At 41.1% G+C, this 21688-nt stretch overlaps 1 protein-coding gene across 2 annotated transcripts; it reads left to right on the top strand.

The window, feature by feature from the left end:
* Nucleotides 1–6703: 6703 nt before the first annotated feature.
* On the top strand, nucleotides 6704–21688 carry abcb4 (ATP-binding cassette, sub-family B (MDR/TAP), member 4). 2 transcript variants are annotated; one of them, XM_026184020.2, is made up of 28 exons: nucleotides 6704–6991; nucleotides 7910–7977; nucleotides 8126–8204; nucleotides 8599–8737; nucleotides 8835–8871; nucleotides 8972–9163; nucleotides 9388–9559; nucleotides 9649–9773; nucleotides 9924–10095; nucleotides 10211–10324; nucleotides 11415–11525; nucleotides 11616–11741; nucleotides 12098–12301; nucleotides 12384–12554; nucleotides 12852–13013; nucleotides 13109–13285; nucleotides 13785–13931; nucleotides 14017–14121; nucleotides 14404–14481; nucleotides 14634–14717; nucleotides 14787–14990; nucleotides 15095–15195; nucleotides 15280–15420; nucleotides 16954–17110; nucleotides 17181–17378; nucleotides 17902–18108; nucleotides 20317–20463; nucleotides 20746–21688. In XM_026184020.2, the coding sequence occupies exons 2-28, from the start codon at nucleotides 7919–7921 to the stop codon at nucleotides 20950–20952; spliced, it is 3816 nt and encodes a 1271-aa protein (XP_026039805.2). In that variant the 5' UTR covers nucleotides 6704–6991; nucleotides 7910–7918; the 3' UTR covers nucleotides 20953–21688. The 2 variants fall into 2 exon arrangements, with proteins under 2 accessions (XP_026039805.2, XP_026039806.2); XM_026184021.2 differs by having other exon boundaries at nucleotides 6744–6995.

The raw sequence follows: 21688 nt of genomic DNA, 5'->3' as shown, positions 1-21688 counted from the left end.
TAAGTCACGCTAGGATCTTCCTGTTGGAACTTTCAAAATAAGAGCTTGTGCAACCGACTAGAAAATCACAAATATTTAACACAGTTCTCTATTTATACTTATTTATATTATATTATATTATATTATATTATATTATATTATATTATATTATATTATATTATATTATATTAAGTACTGCGCAAAAATCTCAAGCCACCCTATAAAAAACTATTTTATAGTTGTCAAACTGTGTTATCGTTAAAAAAAATTTAATGGATTAAACTAAAGAAATGTAAATAAACGAGTTTTTGTGACAGGCTGCTAGTAACAGTGCCTAAAGATACGATTTATAATTGATTATTTTCTAAGCTGTTACCTGTAAACACAACACTGGTTCATCCCTTGAGTTACATGTCTTTGTAATTCTTGTGTTATTCATTGGTCAATGTGAAGTGCTTTAAGAAACAAAAACCAATCCAGTGAAAACGGTCAGCTTCCATGTGTTCTTCTTCTTTCTTCTTCTCGGTTTAGATACAAAGGATGGACCGAGACAGAGTGGGGGGGGAAATAGCTGAAAAACCCTGAAATAACTTCAGGAAGCCTATTAGTCAAGCCCACCTTAAAATTACAAGAAGCTCTGACTCCTCCTTTATTATTAAATATAATAAAGGAAATGTGTTATTATAATTAAGACAGAGCTATAAATTATTATGTGGAAAAGATATAAACCCTAAAGTATAACCAAATAATAAAAAAAAATTATTTTTCATCTCTGGTCATACTGGCTGCACATAAATAAAAGAGTTGTTTGTTTGTTATAATAAAGATTTCCTTTCAAAATCCCATCGCCTGACCTCTGTGTGATGAGTTTCTGTGTAACATCCGACCAGATGATAGACTGAGCTTTTGTGTGAGTAACAGGGATTTCATACCATAATCCTGAACGGTATTACTACAGTGTTTTTATATTTAACATCTTAAAACTCACATGTGCTTCTGTTCATGTTTCCTGCTGTCTCTTATAATGATCTCTTTCACTTGCATCGAAGGGGGGGAGGGCGCCCTCTAGTGGTTTTGAATGAAAACAGCAGACTCTTCCTTTTCACCAAAATCCCATCCATGCGCTCTTCTTCGTTTTTCTCCACTTTTTCGTTTTATTCCACTTTCTAAATAGTAGAGTTGAAGAAATGAGTTGTAAAAAGGGTAAATAAAGACCACAGATGCATGATGGGTTAGTCCTTTGGGTCTGGACCTCTCACACTGGACCTCTCAAGACCTGCTTACAATGACACTCTCCATACCAAGGGTTTTTGGATGCGCTTTGTTTAAGGGGGTTTTAGCATTCGCACTTCACAGAGAAACATTTTACATTTCACTTACAACACTAAATGACGGTTCAGATAAAGGACAAAGCCCCTATAATCAGTAAACCAGTTGGTCGGGACCTTTTGGACTGGTCACACAGCTCAGCAGCTGGCTGCCTTTGACATACTTCAAATATCACGGAGTTCTTTCCTTTTAAATCTAAAGTGTGTTCGTGTGTGTTTGTCTACATATTGAGTACTTTAGGGCTCACATACTTGGACAAAACAACCTGCATTCCTGTAAAGTAGTAATATTATTCATTTACATACACAGGAATAGCTGTGATATGATATAATGCTCTATAACAATCAGTCATTGAGCCTTTCTCTGGTGTCTTTATGCACCTTAGTTTGGGGGATCTCTTTGGGGTTCTTTTGGTTCTTTTTTTGAGGGACAGATTTTTGTGTGATTTATTTTAAGCTGGTTTTTTTTGGGGGGGGGGGGGGGTTAAATCACTGGTGTCTTAGTGAATGACAAAACTTATCTGGACAGTAGATGCTGCTTTCTCATAAGCCTACCATAAAGCATGTTTTTAAGAATACTTTTACTTTCCATACTTTTAAGAGAATCCTAAACAGTAAAACTGCCTTTTAAAACACTTTAAAACAACTCAATAGGCTTTCTCATCGATCGTGCTTATTAACATTCTGTTTGATTGTGGAAAAGTTCAGTTTAACTAAGCTTTTTGCTATGTATGACTTGTGAACCATTTATTTTTTAGGATCCCTGAGCTAATTGCCATCATAATATGATGAGTAATTGCAATGAGTAAACATCAGGAACAATATTTCATGGACTTCCAAACAAGTCCACTTATAGGTTGTCAGCTTAATTTGCCTCAGGAAGTAAAGGTGCTGTGGATAAACCAATGTGAACCTTTATTCAGGTTGATGTCACAGTCAAAAGAGCAAGGTCCACGAGAGAACAAAACAAAACACTTAGTGAACTGGACATCTGTGTGCTTAATAAACTGGCAAATTACAGCAGGATTTTCCTATCCTCGGTCAGAAGGCACAGGTGACTTATATGATGAAAGAGAGGGTCCACAGCAATGAGAATTAGGGTTCCTTTAATCCAAAACATCTCCAGAAGTGAATTCGTGTGAGTATATCACAGGGGTTTTATACACTTAGACAAGGAAAACACACAAAAAAAACTCAAGACAGGGACTGAGGGATACACAGGAAACACACGAAGATAATCAGGGTAGTTGACACAGCAGGGTAACAAGACACACCTGAAATTAACAAGGTGAGGACACAGGCAAAACTAAGGAGAAAACAGAGGCTAACATAGAAAAATAGACACACACAGAAACAAAGACTGGACTCAGCTGCAGCTTTACAGATTTTATCCTAAAAGTGTAGCGAGTATTGAATGAGTAGATAAGACCTTATTTGTCTGGTCCTCATGCAGGTGATCCAGAGAGGCAGCTGGCAGGCAGACAGGATTCCAGGAAGGTGGAGTGGGCAGGTGAGCTACAGGTACATGTTTTTCCTTACAGGTGGAGTAACCAGCTGGGAGGATTGGTTAAACTGAACTGAAAGTCTCCATTAATCATTTTAAAGCAAAGGCAGTCCAAAGAAGCAGGGCAGTTCTGCAGGCTTTAAGTGGATCACTGTTGAACAGATTTAATATGATAATTATTATTTTGAGAGGCCTACAAGCCGGTCCTTAAATACAATGATACGCTGCCAAAAGTATTCACTCATCTGCCTTCACATGCATATGAACATGAGTGACATCGCATTCTTAACCCATAGTTATTATGATTTCAGCCCACCCTTTGTCAGTATAACAGCTTCAGCTCTACTGAGAAGGACTTCCACAGGTTTAGGAGTGTGTTTAGGGGAATTTTTGACCAGTGCATTTGTGAGGTTGGACGAGAAGTCAAGCTTTTCCACATCTTTACCAACCTTGCTTTGGTCACAGGTTACAGTCATGCTGGAACAGGGAGGGGCCATCCCCAAACTGTTGCCACAAAGTTGGAAGCATGAAATTGTCCAAAATGTGTTGGTATGCTGAAGCATTAAGTTCCTTTCACTGGAACAAAGGGACCAAACAGAACTCGTGGAAACTGCCAAACCCATCCATCAGACTGCCAGATGCAGAAGCATGAACACATCTCCACTGCTCTTGAGTCCAGTGGCGGTATGCTCTACTTCACTCAACATTTTGCATTGCGCTTAGTGATGTAAGGGTTGGATGCAGCTCCTCGGCCTTGGAAACCCATTCCTGAAGCTCTCTACACACTGTTCTTGAGTTAACCTGAAAGCCACGTGAGCTTTGGAGGTCTGTAGCAACAGACCTCTGTCCCCTGTGCACCTCAGCATCCTCTGACCCTGCACTGTGATTTTATGTGGTCTACCATTTCCTTAGCTGAGTTGCTGCCATTCCCAATCACTTCCACTTTGTTATAATACCACTAACAGTTGACTGTGGAATATTTAGTAGTGTGGAAATTTCATGCCAGGTCTTGTTGCACAGGTGACATCCTATCACGGCACCATGCTGGAATTCACTGAGCACCTGAAAGTAACCCACTCTTCCACAGATTGTTGTAGAAGTCTGCATGCCTCTGTGCTTGATTTTATACACCTGTGACCTTGGAAGTGAACCAAACGGATTTGCAAGTGAATACTTTTGGCAATATAGTGTAGCATTAGCTGAGGCCTGATAGGACTATGAAAGGGAAATAACTTCTATGACCTCACTCTCTTATTCCACGTGAAATAGAATTTGCCTACCAAGCATCATTTCAGTTCCTCAGTTACACAAGCGATACTTTTTTCTCTGGTTGTGAGATTAAAATGTGAATAAAACTTGGTGAGCAGGGGTTTAACAAATACGTCATCAGTGTCTTTGTGGTTTTAGCTTCAGACCATTAACCTCTGCAAAGCAAGCATCTGCACTTTTTAAACATGTGAACTGAAACTCTGATGAACCACAAACCTGATAATTGTCACGCTATCAAGAAAGAGCAGATTGTGCCTTAAAAGGATACAATGTGACACTGTTGTAAACATGACTCTCATGCCTCATGCCTGCACTGCTGCTAAGATAAATGCATTCTCCATCTCTGATGTAAAATTTTACTGATGCGATTACAAATTAAACATTGGTAAAACCACAAGTTTGAGTTTACCATTGTTTAGTTTATTGTTCACAATAAATTATATTCCTTTGGTATGTTTTGTATTTTCTTGGGGAAGTGTGGGGGAGGAGACACCATGCTGTGAAATCTTTGTCTTTATGGCGCTTTATCTGTGAGTCACACAAAGTCAAAGTTTAACAGGAAATGAAATCATGGATGTGATGTGAGTGTAAACAAATAAACTAACATTTTAGACCTTTTGAGGCTAACGTGGTGAAGATTTTAATCGCTCGCGTGTCTCTTGTGAAATTATACCGTGACTTACCAGTCCTGAATACTGAACTCTGACACATAGCTACTGACTTTATATAACCACAATATAAAATGAGAAATGATAAGCTGCACAAATAAAGGCAAAATTCACACATGAAATGATAACTAAGAATTAGACTAGAGTATTATTATCCTGAAATAATTCCATGCCACTGAGAGAGAATTTCTGTGTTTCTGTGTTTTATCAGGAAAATAAATGATCAGAGTCCAAGGAGCATTTTATTACAGTATCTAGTGTAACTTTAACTACTTTATATGAAGTTTGGGGAACTTGTCCTGACTTGTCTCAGGTTCACAAGATAAAGCAGGTGGTTAATCAGAACAGCTTTAATTCTTCATGACAGAGATTCAACGAGGTGCCGGAAACATTCCTCAGAGATTTCAATCCATATCAACATGACAGCATCATACAGCTGCTTCAGATTTGTTGGCTGAGCATCCATCATGAGAATCTGCGGTTTAGTTGCTACTAAGAAGCACAAAGTCACCTAGAAAATACTGCCACACTTTACACCATCACCTCAACCATAACCGTGAACCACTGATATAAGACAGGATGGTTTTATTCTTTCATGTTGTTTACACCAAGTTCACTCCTTTTAAAGAAATACCACATCTTATCGCATCTCATCTTATCGTAACAAGAAACTTTGAATAGAATGGAATAGAATTCAACTTTATTGTCATTGCACATGCACAGGTACAGGGCAACGAAATGCAGTTTGCATCCATCCAGAAGTGCTTTAGTGATATAGATATATTACAATATATATTAGCAATAATATAGATATGTAAGTATATTACAGAAATGGGTCTATTATGGTATGTTATAATGTTCACAGTATGAAGTATGTTGTGAATATTCTATAACTATAAGTATGTACAGGCTGTAGTGAGTACAAGCTATGTACAGGATATGGACAGGATATAAATATGAAAAACTATACAGAATATGAAATAAATAACTTTACAGAAATCTGAGATATACAGCTATACAGAAATGGGAACTATGCAAGTTGTAAACAGTTGTAAGGTTAAAAATTATCGTATGTACAGAATGATTATTTACACAGAGCTATACAGTAGTGCAGTTAAGTACGGAAGCGTAGAGCTGCCACCCAGGCAAAAGAAAAATACAAGTGTATCACGTTATAACGTGAAAGGTTTATTGTTCTAACAAGATACTTTTCCTGTTTGTACAATATACTTTTTTTTTTACAATATACATAATTATCACGTTCCTACAATATAATATTTATATTGTACGAACGTGATATTTATGCATATTGTAATAACGTGATATTATGTTGTTCAAACGTGAAAAGTATATTGTACAAACAGGAAAAGTATCTTGTTAGGACAATAAACCTTTCACGTTATAACGTGATACACTTGTATTTTTCTTTTGCCTGGGTGGCAGCTCTACGCTTCCGTAGTTAAGATAAGTGAGGGTGTGGATAATTTCTACAGAGGCTATATAAAGTGCTAGTGGTTGTGAGTGGTGGTTCAGTCCATGTTATTATTGTGTGTTTGAGGGTACAGTTGTCCATTGTGTGTGTGTGTATGTTCAGTCCATGAGTTTAACGTGGGTCAGATGTCAGGAGGCAGAGTTCAGGAGTCTGACAGCTGTGGGGAAGAAGCTGTTCCGGTACCTGGTGGTCTTAGTCCGGAGGCTCCTGTAGCGCCTCCCAGAGGGCTACTGTCTTTTGGTCTGTCCCAAAAGACAAAATAACGTTAAAATAAAAATTTTTTTTAAAAAGGTCTCAGCAAAGTGGAGAGAAATCACTGCCCTTCTTACAGCCTTCATTGTCAGTTTGTACACTAACTTGGTATAAATAAAAATACAATAAAACAAACTATTTATCACGGTATTTACCACAAACTTCAGCACCTGAAGCCACGCCCCCTAACAGCTGCCGATAGACAGCGGTCAATAATTGGATGTTCTCCAAACATGACACTCTCCGACCGTCCGGTATTCTGACAACCGGCCTTTAAAATGAAACAGCAGGCCGGAAAGATACGTTCATAAGTCATTTCTCTGATCTGGGGATAACACTTCAGTTCTCCCATCGATTTAGACGTCCTAAAGCCACGTGAGGAGCAGAGAGCGTGAGGCAGGAGGAGGAAGAAGAGGAAAAGTGTGCGCGAGTTTGTGCGCGTGGTCGACACCTCTGTCCGCAGAGGAGAAGCAGGGAAGAACAGCAGCGGGGGAAAACGGTGGGTCTGTACTCTTTTCTACACATTTTATTTAGCTTTTATTTGACTGAGAGCTACGACGATGGTTTTATACTTGAACCACGTCAGAGACAGAGGCGGTGGTGACGGTGCTGGAAATAAAACCGCTTCGGGGGGAAATTCCCCCCCAAAGCTGTGTAAAACTGTCGGTGTCTAAAAACATGTGATTTTTATTTTTATTTTTTTTAAATGGTAAAATGTTTTTTTTCAATGTTTTAGCTCTTTACACTGTTGCCATTTTCAAAGCTGCTTGAAAGGAAATGTAAAACAAATTTAAAATTATGGAGCGTGATGTCATAGATAGAGATAAGTGAATGGTTTATACTTTTACCACAATGCTCTACTTGTACTTTACGCAACTTCCTTAAAGGAAATTATATCATTTCAATATTTAACCTCCTAAGACCCGAACTCTTCCACGCATACATTTTTAATTTCTCTTTGATATTTTGGCTAATTGGGGCCCGATGATTGTTAAAACAAACAATTACCAGATTTTTTTTTTTTTTTTACCTAAATTTTGTTTTTGTTTTTTAAATGAGCGCCACATATGAGGATATTCGTTTAAATTTTTGATAGAACAGTAGCAGTATAATGTCCTCGTAAGTGGATATCAGGCCAAAAATGTGATGTCCACATATGTGGATGCCAGGTCCTAGGAGGTTAAAGAAGACTAACTGTTGTTGGGGGGCATTTTTGTTCTTCTTCCAAATCCATCCAACAGGCAGAATATCTACACCCTGGTTTTCACGGACTTACTCTACTTTGACTTTTTCCACCCCTCAAATTCCTCAAATTTCAGTTTTGTAAAGGATTAACTTTGCAGACTGTGTTTTATTGCAGGTTTAACGTATTCCAAAGGGCAAAGGCATGTTTATGGGATGGCTTTTATTTTGACAGGACCCAGCCATGGAGAGGGAGCAGATGGAAATGTCCGCAGCCAAACCCCAACAAAATGGAAATACGGGGTAAAAAAAAAAAAAAAAAAAAGAAGACTCTAAATTCTAAATCGCCTTTCTACTAATTATGTGACTTGAGTCAAACTCCTAAAGTTTTTTTTTTTTTTTATCGGTGCTTGGGAAATATTTGACATCATGCCATTTATGAATTCTCCAGGGAGACTGAAAAAGATGACTTGAAGAAGAAGAAAAAGGAGAAGCCTCCTAAGATGCCCATGGTTAGCCCCATCAAAGTGGTAGGTTCATCTTCATACTAATCACCTGCTGCCAGAAAAAAACGGGTTATACACTTATTTCTTTTCAAGGCTCATTTTTATCTTTTTTTATTTTCTGGTGTGCAAATTATTTTTCTTTATTGGAGTGTGCGTGTGTACATGTGAAGACAAAATGGAAGCAGCAGTGTTATAAGTTGGTTTGACTGTTTATAGTTATCCTTGTAAGACTGGAAATTCCTACAAGCATAACAGCAAGGTGTGTGTGCTGAACGGGGAAGTCGGGAGAGGATGGGAGTGAGGCACATCCTCCCGTTGTTTCAGTGAACTCCACCAGACTCCTGCAGCGAGGAGATGAAAGCCGCTTTGAGTTTAACTTTTTCCCACTCAAATTATTATTATTTTTTTCTGTGTGCAGTTTAGGTTTGCAGACCGCTGGGATGTCTTAATGATTATAGCTGGGACAGTGATGTCAATGGCAAACGGCGTAGTGCTTCCACTCATGTGCATTGTCTTCGGCGACATGACGGACAGCTTCATACAGCAGGCTTTCCTCAGTGAGTTTCAGATGCAGGCTAGTGTGCACATGGGTAGCACAGCAATAATCATTAAGGAGTAAAATGACTCTTTTGTTCTTCCTTCCTGTGTCCTCAGATTCCACAAACAGCACCTTAGAAGAGGAAATGACTGGGTAAGACCTCACAGCCTGACACCTCATAGCTGCCTCATCAGGCGGAGAGACTGACTGAAACAGATTTATCAGACCGCATCTGTCACTTGTCCTCTCCCAGCCATGCCATATACTTCTCCATCATGGGAGCTGGGGTCCTGGTTGCAGCCTACCTACAGGTGGCCCTCTGGGCTCTGGCAGCCGGTCGGCAGGTCAAACGCATCCGCATCCTGTTTTTCCACCAAATCATGCGGCAAGACATTGGCTGGTTTGACGTCAATGAGACGGGAGAGCTCAACACGCGTCTCACAGAGTGGGTAACAGATGAGAAGTGTGTGATTTTTAAAGGTCCCACAGTGCTGTGTGTTAATTAAATGTGCTAGAAGTATAATCAGCAGCTATGCAGATCTCTAACTTTCTGAAACTGAAGGACACTTTGAATAAATTGCGTTATGGAGATGAGTGTGTCTGTCACTTGTATTTCAAAGTATCTGACTTTTCAAAACTGGAGCTTGATGTTTATATGTGCATGTGCAGTGATGTCTATAAGATCCAAGAAGGTATCGGAGACAAGGTGGGGATGCTGATCCAGGGTTTCACCAGCTTTGTTGTGTCTTTTATCATCGGCTTGAGCAAAGGCTGGAAGCTCACTCTGGTCATCCTGGCTGTGAGCCCCGTGCTTGGCATTTCTGCTGCTCTTTTCAGTATGGTAAGCTGCTGCAGAAGTTTATCCCTGTGTTTCTGATGCTTAAAACACCCTGGGCTCTGTATGCATCACCACCTTTTGTCTGTGTACAGGTGCTCACATCGTTCACCAGTAAAGAGCAGACTGCATATGCTAAAGCCGGTGCTGTAGCCGAGGAGGTGATCTCTTCAATCAGGACTGTGTTTGCCTTCAGTGGTCAAGAGAAGGAGATTAAGAGGTGTCATGTCTTTAACTGTTATCAACCGCCTCAAATGGCATTATTTGTGCAGATGTGGTCGGTCTTGGCAGAAATCCACTGTTTGTGCAGTTTAAAAATGTATTTTATACTATATTTGCCCCTAACTGTGCTCTTTGTGTTGCACTCTAGATATCATAAGAACCTAGAGGATGCTAAGAGGATGGGAATAAAGAAGGCGATCTCTGCTAACCTTTCCATGGGTGTCACCTTCCTCTTTATTTACCTGTCCTATGCTCTGGCCTTCTGGTATGGCAGTACACTCGTCCTGAGTGAAGAGTACACGATTGGAACCGTACTCACTGTGAGTAGATTTGTCACCTGTTAGTTTGTACAATAAACATGCATGTGACTTGGAGGTTTTTGCTGTGGCTAACACCAGTGCACTTTTTCTTTTTCTTTTTTTTTTTAAAAAAAAGGTCTTCTTTTCTGTGCTCATTGGCGCTTTCTCACTGGGACAGACCTCTCCCAACATCCAGACCTTTGCGAGTGCTAGGGGAGCTGCATATAAAGTGTACAACATCATTGATCACGTAAGAAGTGCAATGTTTTCCACTCAACGCTTACTTTTCTTTCTTTTTTTTCCACCCATTCGTGTTGTTGCCCTGTTGTCACTTTGTATTACCAAACATGCTGCTTTACGGTGGCGCTCCGGTGAGCTGCTTTGATGCTGCCAGCAACCTGGAGCTGGATTTTGCTGTAATTGGAGCTCCTGCTGTTTGAAGACACCGCAGGTCATTCAGTTGACGTTGCACAGCTGTGGTTCTTGTAAATCTCTTCCACTCGCTGAATCAGACTCATTTCCAAAAAGTAATTAAAACTTGAGTATGATCATGAGTTTTGCAGACACTGTGAAGATGGTGGATAGTGTTTTGTGAAATCAGCTTTAGTAGAATTTAAAAGGGGCTCCTATGGCCACAGAAGCTTGGAGCATAACCAGTCTGTTTAACTGAGCCACTTGAAGGATGGCTTGCAGGGTCAACTCCTGCCTGTTGCTATTCTGGGATGTGGCTTTGTTTAGCTTGTTGCACGTGTTTGTCTCTGTGTATGACTACAGACTCATGCTAGTTTAGAAATGCAGATAAAGGATGGCCCCATCTGAGAAACTGCAGGCTGAGCAGCACTTTTGTTTGCACAGAAACAGAAATGCACACAACCTCGAGCAAAACAAATGGGATCTTCTCTGAAACATGTTCCTTGCTCCAGACTTGAAGGGGAGGGTATTAAGCCTTTGAAAGTCACTTCTGTTTTACCTGTGTTCACACTGAAATCATTTCTTGTATTGTGGCTACTACTTATTCTTATGTTCAAGGGTGAAGTGTAAAGGATGAGGCTTCCAGGTGAGACATAAGTGTCAAATTCTGCCAAAACACAGCTCAGCTTTTGTAAGTTGCAAGGCAAAAGGGAGAATAACAGAGCTGTGCAACAGGAGATGCAGTGAAAACGCAAAGCACTGTGAAAATAAACATTGTGCTTTCTAAATGTGCTCAGCTGAAACTGAAGGGCTAACAGCATTTCCTCCCATTGTTTCTTTGAGGTTATGAAAAGAATAAGCCCTGTTCTGCTGTATTAGTTTGGCCTCTTAGAAGTGAAATCTGCCGTATTTGATTCTCTTCTCGACAGGTCCCCAGTATCGACAGCTATTCAGAGGCTGGCTACAAACCTGAATGCATCAAAGGAGACATCGAGTTCAAGAACGTCCACTTCAGCTACCCCTCCAGGGCTGATATCAAAGTGTGTTCTCATAGCTGCTGTATACTCAAATTTAAAGTGCTAAAATGGCATGCGGACATTTTTATATCCCCAAACTCATGTTGTCTGTAGGTGTTAAATGGCCTGAACTTGACTGTGAAGAGGGGGCAGACCTTTGCCTTGGTGGGAAGCAGTGGCTGTGGTAAAAGTACCACAATCCAGCTGCTGCAGCGGTTCTACGATCCTCAGGAAGGAAACGTAAGTGGGACCTCAAGTACTTTGAAGTACAAGATGTACAAATCAGATCAGTCCTGTGTAGACTTAACCGTTCAGAAATCAGACCTTTTATATTTATTTTTGTCTTTTTTAATTTTAACAACTTAAAGCTGAAAGTAGATGTAAAGTGGATTTCTTTTAAAGAACTTTGTTTATTTTGGACACTCCTTATGAAAATTGAGTCTGTTTACTTAAATACAGTAAACTGATTTGTGTGGAATTTTTTTATTTATTTTTTTGTTAAATGGCTTCTGTGTATAAAGGGCTCTGCATAAACCAGTAAATGGAAACAGCGAATCTACACAACGGTGTAAACTGAGTGTCGTGTGTCCATGTAGGTGTTTGTTGACGGTCACGATCTTCGTTCTCTTAACGTCCGACACCTGAGGGAGATGATCGGGGTGGTGAGCCAGGAGCCCATCCTCTTCGCCACCACCATCACAGAGAACATCCGATATGGCCGAACCGACGTGACGCAGGAGGAGATTGAACAAGCTGCCAAGGAAGCAAACGCTTATGACTTCATTATGAAGCTACCCGATGTAGGGCAACACTTACAATTCCTCTGTCCCTGTAAATGATTGATCTCCACTTGCTAATCATTGGACTCTCTGTGTTGAGCAGAAGTTTGGGACTCTGGTGGGAGATCGGGGGACTCAGATGAGCGGAGGACAAAAGCAGAGGATCGCCATCGCCCGAGCTTTAGTCCGCAACCCCAAAATCCTCCTGTTGGATGAAGCCACATCTGCGCTCGATGCTGAGAGTGAGACCATTGTGCAGGCGGCGCTTGATAAGGTACGGTTCAACGGTTACTTAATTCTTGTTTCAAGGCTACTGTAAAAAAATAAAAATAAATAGAGACAGAGCAGAAATGTTAACTCATGTCCAGAGGAGCAATCCGTCCGATCTGACTTGATTCATAGTCTTGTATAAATGTCTCCTGCATGGATGGTGGATTTGAGCCACAGTGCACATAAACCTACCCTCCTGCAATAATTTAACAGTTTATGTTAAATGCTTGTGTACCTCACATCAGAGCAGCATGCTAGTAACATTTAACTCAGTGTAACACACAAACTCGCCCGTGTGCAGGTCCGGTTGGGTCGAACCACACTAATCGTGGCTCACCGCCTTTCAACAATCAGAAACGCTGATGTTATTGCCGGCTTCAAAGATGGCAAGGTTGTAGAGGTGGGAACTCACAGCGAGCTGATGGAAGGAAAGGGAGTCTACCAAACACTGGTCTCCATGCAGGTAATATTTGCACACAGGCAGTTTTAGCAGATGGGAACTTCCACAGCACCCACTCTTTATTTGTTTGTTTTGCATTTGTGGTTTTCCTCTTGAAGACGTTTCAGAAAAATCCGGAGGAGGAGCATGAGCCATCTGCAGATGAGAGAAGCCCAGGAGTCAGGTCGTTGTCGGAGTCTTCTCTCTTCAAGAGGAAGAGCACAAAAGGTGCATCCTTTAAAACTTCAGAAGGGGACAAAGAGGAAAAGAAAAAGTTGACTAGTGATAACTTGGAGGTGAGCAAACACCTAAATCCTTCTATCAATAAAGGAATGTGAAGAAAATATGATTCTTAGTCTAAGATGTTTTTAAAAAAAAAAAAATTATTATTGTTATTTTCACTTGGATGAGTGTTCACACCTCTTACTTTTTCTGGAAACTAATAATTGAATTATACAGTACTATTTATTTTAAGACATGGGGCTGCAATTTATTCTCTTAGGCAGTTTCTTTAAGTAGTCTTCAGGAAACGTTCTCCAGGCTTCTTGAAGGACATTCAAAACTCTTCTTTGGATGTTTGATGCCTTTTGTTCTGTCAAGATGATCCCACATTGATTCGATAATGTTGGTTTGGGCTCCTAGACTGATTATGATCTATTGTATGTTTCTATCAACTATACTTTTACTGCATTAGCAATGTGTTTGGGATCGTTTTCATGCTGAGAATTTACTTATACACACCATTCATTCATCACTTGCATTAGAAGCCTTTTTAATCTTTCCTCCTGTCTGCAGGATGAAGACGTTCCCCCTGTGTCATTCCTCAAAGTGATGACTCTGAACACTTCAGAGCTGCCATACATTCTGCTGGGGACCCTTTGTGCCATTATCAATGGTGCAATGCAGCCTGCGTTTGCCGTCGTCTTCTCAAAGATCATCAATGTAGGTTACTCTTGATAACATGTTCATGCTGAATGGAGGTGTTTTCAGCAGCTGTAGAAAGCTTCATCTTTTTATCTCCCCTCAGGTGTTTGCAGAACCGGACCAAGACATTGTCAGACAAAGATCAGTTTTCTTTTCCCTCATGTTTGCTGCTATTGGAGCAGTTTCCTTTGTCACCATGTTTCTACAGGTATGCAAACGCACGCGGTTGATGGAAGAGGGTTTGTGGTAAACCTTGGTAAACTCTGTTATATCCTGCTAGTAAGTAATGTAAATAAAAAGGTTAAAAATGAAAGGGAAATGGTCACACAGGTCCCTGTCAAACTTTAGGAGAGTGCACACAAGTTGAAAGAATGCTGATGTGACAACACATGCGGATGATGTGACACGTGTGCTAATTTTTTTTTTGGGGGGGGGTTGTGTGGGTTTTTTATTTATTTATTTATTTTTTAATTTTATTTTTTTTAAACAGGGTTTCTGTTTTGGTAAATCTGGAGAGGTCCTCACCTTGACACTGAGACTGAGGGCCTTTAAGTCCATGATGAGGCAGGTATGTAAGTGACAAAGTCAAATGAGAGAGCAGGGAGGATGTTGTTGAAAAATACATTTTTCTTGGTGGCTAAAGTGAACCAATTATCTACATGGCAGCCATAATAAAAGCTGGTCAGGTCCTTCAGTGCTTCTTTCAAATCTCCTTTGCAGGATCTGGGCTGGTTTGACCAACCAAAAAACAGTGTTGGTGCGCTCACTACGAGACTGGCCACAGATGCAGCCCAAGTGCAGGGGGTAAGCTTCAACAACAGCTGGCCAAAGGTTACCAAAGGCTCACACTAAAGTGTCAAATCATCCATTTAGGCCGCAGGCGTGCGTATGGCCACGCTCGCTCAGAACTTCGCCAACATGGGCACCGGTTTGATCTTGGGTTTTGTGTACGGCTGGGAGCTGACTCTGCTGCTCCTGTCTCTGGTGCCCATCATTGCAGTGGCTGGAGCCATTGAGATGAAGATGCTCGCCGGACACGCTGCTGAAGACAAGAAGGAGCTGGAGAAGGCTGGAAAGGTGAGGATTGGGTGCGAGATGTGCCAGAGTGAAAGTAAAAATTCCTCACGGCTCAGTCTGTTGAAACTCTGAACTCATGAGATATTTGCATTGCGTCTCTTCAGATTGCCACAGAGGCCATCGAGAACATCCGCACCGTGGTCTGCCTCACAAGAGAGGAAAAGTTTGAAGCTTTGTATCAGGAGAACCTCGATGTGCCCTACAAGTACGATAATTTGTACCACAGGGACCTGATTGCTCAATTATACGCTCTTTAAGTTCTGATGCCACCTTTCTCATGTTTTTACAGAAACTCAAAGAAAATGGCACACATCTACGGCCTCACCTTCTCCTTTTCCCAGGCGATGATCTATTTCGCTTATGCGGCCTGTTTCCGTTTTGGTGCTTGGCTCATTATAGCTGGAAGGATGAGTGTCGAAGGGGTCTTCCTGTGAGTGAACTGAGACATTGGCTTGTATCTTCATGAGGAGATTAACAGGCAGCCTGACAGTTTGCGTGGCGGGTAACATCCAAACAAAGCATTTCTGATGGACAGAACCTTTTCATGTGGCTGTTAATCATTATCTTAGTCAGAAGCAGTTGAAGAGCCTCAGCGTGGGTGGCTTTCAAATGTACACTGTGACAGATACTTGTGGTAATACATCAGACCCTCTTTTGCTGGGAGGAGCCACTGCTTTCATTTATATTGTGTTGCATAAACTGGGAAGTCCAAAGTTCATGGCAAACCGAAGCCTCAGCGTCCATAAAAGAAGAAAATATTAACTCTTTACCTCTTAATGAACACTGTACACCCAACTGAGGCTGATTTAATGTCTCTGAGCTTTTTCCCACTCTCCAGGATGGAATGATTGTACAGCGTTACTGTAGTAAAGTGAATTTTGGATCCACACAGGCTCCAATATATACAAACAACCCCACTAATGTTTGGTTAAATGTGCCTTAGAAACGAGCCTCTGGCATCATTTAATCACTCCTTGGCAGGATTGGTAGAGCCCATTTTAGTTTGCCTAAATTCAGGTCTGTGCCAGGAAAGCAAAAATAATCCACAAGTTTTCAATAGGACTGAGGTTTGTGCTTTGGGACAGTCTTGTCATTAATTTAATGTTAGCCTGTTTTATCCATTCTAAACCAGTTTTAATCTGTGTTTGGCATTATTGTCCTGGTCAATCATATAGTTGTTGATTTGAGGTAGAGTTGAAGAAGGTGGAGGTGGTTCTGCTTCTTATTCATTATTCCAGCCAATTTATGCAATATCAATGCTGTCACTGCCAGAACAGCCCTGGAGCATGATGGTACCACCACCACACTGGTTCGGTGCTAATACATTGTTTTTGGGTTTGAAAGCCTCAACTTTACGCTTCCAACGTTTTGAGCCGTTTACCCACCACGACAAATCTTCTCGTCTGACTAGAAAACTTTTCTCCAGGAGACATTTGCTTGTCCACATGGGCGTCTGCCATTTTCAGTCGAGCTCAAAGGATTGACTTTTGAGCACAGGCTTTGGCACCCTCTCAGTCAATAGTGATGTAAAACACATCTAACTGGACAGTGATACTGGTGTTCCAGCAGTTTCCAGTTCATGGCAGGCTTCGGACTTCGTGGTTCCTGGGTTGTTCTTGAACACTTTAACCAGCTCCCTCTCATCTCAGGCTAATGGTTTGGGTCTTCTTCCAGTTCTTGGCGAAGTGGTGATGCAACATTAAAGGCCACAAAATTACCATTAAATTCATGCCCACGATGAGTAAATGCAAACTTCTGACTACAGCTGTTGTAGGCATAAACTCGTCAGTCGGTTCATCATTATCGGCGGGACCGAACAGCGCAAACTCATCTTTAAGATTATCAGTAATTACAAACATGCTGGGCACACAGATGTCGTAGGTTCGTGTTAGCTTAGCCTTATGTAATCCTGTTTCACACCCCACTGACAGCGAAGCTAATGTGTTTAACTTTCCTCTCCCAGTGTGATTTCAGCCGTTCTGTTTGGTGCCATGGCTGTCGGTCAAGTCAACTCCTTCGCTCCAAACTACGCGAAGGCCAAACTGTCTGCTGCCCACATCATGATGCTGTTAAACAAGGAGCCTGCCATTGATAATCTGTCAAAGGACGGAGACTGTCCGGTACGTGACGCAAACACGGCTTTAGAAAAGTGATATTTTACCACATATCTAACTCTTTCTTTTCTTCCAGGACCAGTTTGATGGTAATGTGACCTTTGAGAGGGTCAAGTTTAATTATCCTTCACGTCCTGATGTACCCATCCTGCAAGGGCTGAATCTGAGTGTAAAGAAGGGAGAAACTCTGGCCTTGGTGGGAAGCAGCGGCTGTGGGAAGAGCACCACCGTCCAGCTGCTGGAGAGGTTCTATGACCCGCTGGATGGGAAAGTGGTGAGAAAACAACTGCACGCCCACGCTCTGTGCACTACCTCACACTGATGCCTCATCACCTACTGACAGTTGGGTAATGATTAGCTGGCCAGTGCTTTCCAGTGCTGATATGAAGTCCATGTAACAGGAGCTCTTATCTGGATTACTGCATAAACATTTATCTGGTTGGGAGGGAAATGAATAGTGTGCCTGTTGTCTCGTGTCCTGTTGGTGTTTTTGAACATCATGTGCACATTGCAGGTTTTCTAGTACATTTGTGTTTGTCACTTTAAAAAAACAAAAAAAAGTCTCTGGCAAAATAACTCATTAACTGAATTTCTGCATTGATTCAGAATTAATGTAAAACCAATGTTAACTTTTAAATAAGAAGTGACAAGTTCTTCAGCTAAACAAGCTTTTAGCCATTAACAAATCAGACATTTCCTTCAGGGCTTGGTGATTAAAACGATGTTGCGCAATCAAATGAATGATCGTCCAGGTGCCAAAGCATGCAAGCCTATTTGTGCTACTCTTTCTCCTTCAGGTGTTGGACAAATCTGATGCCAAAAACTTGAACATTCACTGGTTGAGGTCCCAGATAGGCATCGTCTCCCAGGAGCCCGTGCTGTTCGACTGCTCTTTGGCTGAAAACATTGCCTATGGAGACAACAGCCGCAAAGTCAGCATGGACGAGATAGAGGCAGCGGCCAAAGCAGCCAACATTCACAACTTCATAGAGGGTTTGCCACTGGTAATGTCATTATACTATTTTATAGAAGATTCCATGTAAAGATAAGGGTCAAATCCAGTGTCAGTAAAACAGACTGGGTGGATAAAGAGGTGGTCAAAAAAAGCAGACTCAGGGTTACAGCAAGAAAGGAGGCTGAAACACTGAATCTAAACAAAGATGGACTCTGATGTCAGCTTTGTTTTTAATGCGTCACAAAGCTGCCTAGAGCTGCCTCTGCCCAGCTACCACAGGGTTTTACTGTGAGGGAAGTTTAGTGCAGCCAGGATGTCTTTGTGTTGCCCTCAAAACCTAAAGCCTTAGAATGAGTCTCAACTTTATGCTGTTTCTGATTCAGGCTGTGCACACCAACACTTGATGGCTGCTATAAAATGATCCCTATGAGTGTCACCTACTCCATAGATTTTTATCACATCGCATGATGATAAAATGATGATAAACATCTAAAGAAGATTAAAAAAAAATGTAACCGTAAGAGGCAACACTGCTGCCGATAAGATAATAGATGACTACAAGAAATCATTGATTTATTGCCTGGAGCTAACTATACACTTCAAGTTTGTTTTTTGTTGTTTTATGCTCTCTCAGTACTGCTGGTTTTTGATGTGATGGTTTCACATTAGAAACAAACGAAGATCAATTTAACTTTGAAACTTCCGAAATGTCTTCGATACAGTGTTTAAGACTCGTCGTCCAGATCGCTCAGATGGCATTTCTTTTGCTTTTTACGTCCTTTAAAATGTTGAATTTGCTGCTTGTATTTGACAAGCAGTTAACTGGTCAGTGCTGAGACTTTAAAGTGCTCTGATCAGGAGGCAGACTGAAACCTGATAGTAATGTGGTGGTTTCAAAGCATTTTGCTGATGAAATGTAGACTAGATGCTGGTCTGTGGTTTTTGAGAGATCTGGGATCTTGCCACTAATTTAAAATCTTCAAACATTAGTTTAAAAGTATAAAGCACTAATCAAAAAGCACTATACAAACTGTTGTGGTTGCTGTCACTATCGAGTCATCTTTGAGTAATTCTTTCTGCCCTGTATTGTATTATTGTAGGGTCTTTACCTTACAATATAAAGTGCTTTGAGGCAACTGTTGTTATTTGGCATTGAATAGAGCTCCATCCTTTTGTAAAGGTCTCGTGCCTTTCTGTTTCTGCTCAACTACATTAACCCCAAGATGGACGAGGTTGGGTTTAGTAACATTTATTCCACTCTCATGGACCTGAAATATTTTGTCATGATAAAGCTGTAGATGAAAGGTTGGTGTGATTGCCCCCAGGTTTCTTTAAGATGATGTAAAGATAAGGCTTCATAGGTCAGATGGAGATGCTGTAAAGGGGACCATAAGTCAGCTAAAATTAAAAATTGTGAAATGGTGTACAAAGGTAATTACAGCAACAATGCAAGTCTCCTAAAGAGGCCTTTGTGAAAAACCTTTGTTGAAAAACCTTTGATCAGTGTTTTTACTGCTGTGATAAACAAACTTGGTGGTGCTTTATTTTTCCACCTGCAGGTTGAAAAGCATAACTGGGATGGAAATGGCAGCTCAGACAGAACACAATTGGTGTAGTAAGGTGGATCCTGTGGAGGTCGGGTGTAAAGGGTTTATTGCTAAATCTACAACTAAGGTCCTACAGAGAGTGGGGGTGTGAGGGCAGGCCTTTCAACGAGCAGTCAAGTCACTCTGAGAGTGCTGAACGAAGCAGCAGCTGGTTGCGGACAGGAGTACAGCTAGGCTGGGACATTAAGGGGTGATAGCAGAAGGGGGCACATTACGTGTCATGGGCATAAAATCAATGTAACACTGAGGACAGTGACCACCTGACAATCCCAGTGAAGTGGTTTACCTCCTCTCCCATTCAAGACACCAGAGGAATCGGTACTGATTACTGGAGGGCTTGTATCATTAAGCCTTATGAGTCAACAAATGTGAATGGTAATCATGCAGGAGGCCAGCTGAAGATGAATGTGTTATTGTACATGTGAAAATGATTTCCTGCCAGCATTTTATTAACTTGGCAATAAATGTAGCTATTATTATTATTATTATTATTATTATTATTATTATTATTATTAAACCTCAAAGTATACTTTTTAAGAAATTTGTCAGCTGTGAGGAGTGATTGGATCCATACTTTGTATAGTTTTGACCATCTATAGTAACACAACTATGCCCTCTCATTGTTTTGTGTTTGTTTTTTCCATGAGCAGAAATATGACACGCAGGCAGGTGATAAGGGGACACAGCTGTCAGGTGGTCAGAAGCAGCGAATAGCCATAGCCCGAGCCATCCTCCGCAACCCCAAACTGCTGCTGCTGGATGAGGCCACTTCTGCGCTGGACACTGAGAGCGAGAAGGTGAGCACATCTTTCCATTTTCACCTGTAATGCTTGTCAGGGAGATTAAGTAAATGGTGAGTAAAGTCACCAGCTCATACAAACGACTGCTGCAGCTAAAATCCACACACAAGAAAATGGGAAATGTTGGGCTGAGAGAGTTCACATTAAACTTGAGGATGGGAGGAATACAGGAAAGTAGCCATGTTGATAAAGATGACAGCTCTGGTTTAAACTGAAACCATCTTTAGTGCTGAAAACATTCATAGTAGGAGCTCTTATAAGACCATGCTCTCTCTGTAGGTGGTGCAGGAAGCTCTGGACCAGGCCAGCAAGGGCAGGACGTGCATTGTCGTGGCCCACCGTCTGTCCACCATCCAGAACGCAGACCGCATTGCTGTATTCCAGGGAGGAGTCGTGGTGGAGCAGGGGACACATCAGCAGCTGCTGGCAAAGAAGGGGGTCTACCACATGCTTGTCAACAGACAGATGGGACACAGTGACAAATAACCCATAGTCCATAATCTTGAGTTCTGGATTAAACACTGGTGCCTTAGATCATCACTCCTCCCATGCAGATTCAGACAGTGGCTCCTGTGGCTTAAACCTAAATGTATAAAGTCTGAATTCTGATTGGCTGTCACTTGTGACTGTCCTTCCCACAAGAGATTTTTGACATTTGTGGGGTGCAGATGTAAACGGTAAAACTGATATTATTTTTCTTTTTTGGCTTACTCAATGTTGGTGGATACAAGTTGATTAATGTGTACTTTTCCTGCTTAGCTAAGTGGCAGATTTGGTTTCTAAAGAGCCTTTTTGTGTAAGTAGAAAAAGTGACCTTTGAGATAGATATTTTTACTTGTAAGGAGAACACTGGAATTAAAAATGGCTGCATTCTTTTTTTTTAAACAGGCTAAAGTAAATTCAATGACCAGTCCTCTTTGTTCGTTTGTCTATGCACTGGTTTTATGCCTCTGACGATGGGATCATCACTGTCTGGAATAGTTTTGGGTAAAATCTTTAATATTTATACTGTTATGACTCAGTTCAGCATCTTGGATTGAGTTGGAGGACCAAAGTACCTGAGCAGTTAAAGCCTGGGAAATGCTGCGCAAATGTTAATTTTCATTTGCGAAGTTTCTGTGGAATTCACTTAAAATGTAATTTTGTTTCTATTTTTTTTTTAGAGGAATTGCTGCTTTGTAACTGTTAATGTTTTATATTCAAATAAAGGTTAAGAAAGCAA

Source organism: Astatotilapia calliptera, chromosome 11 (genome assembly GCF_964374335.1).
Source record: "Astatotilapia calliptera chromosome 11, fAstCal68.1, whole genome shotgun sequence".
In the NCBI taxonomy this organism is placed as follows: Eukaryota; Metazoa; Chordata; class Actinopteri; order Cichliformes; family Cichlidae; genus Astatotilapia; species Astatotilapia calliptera.
Note: the sequence above shows the minus strand (reverse complement) of the source record. Positions and strands in the feature narration are given on the sequence as shown.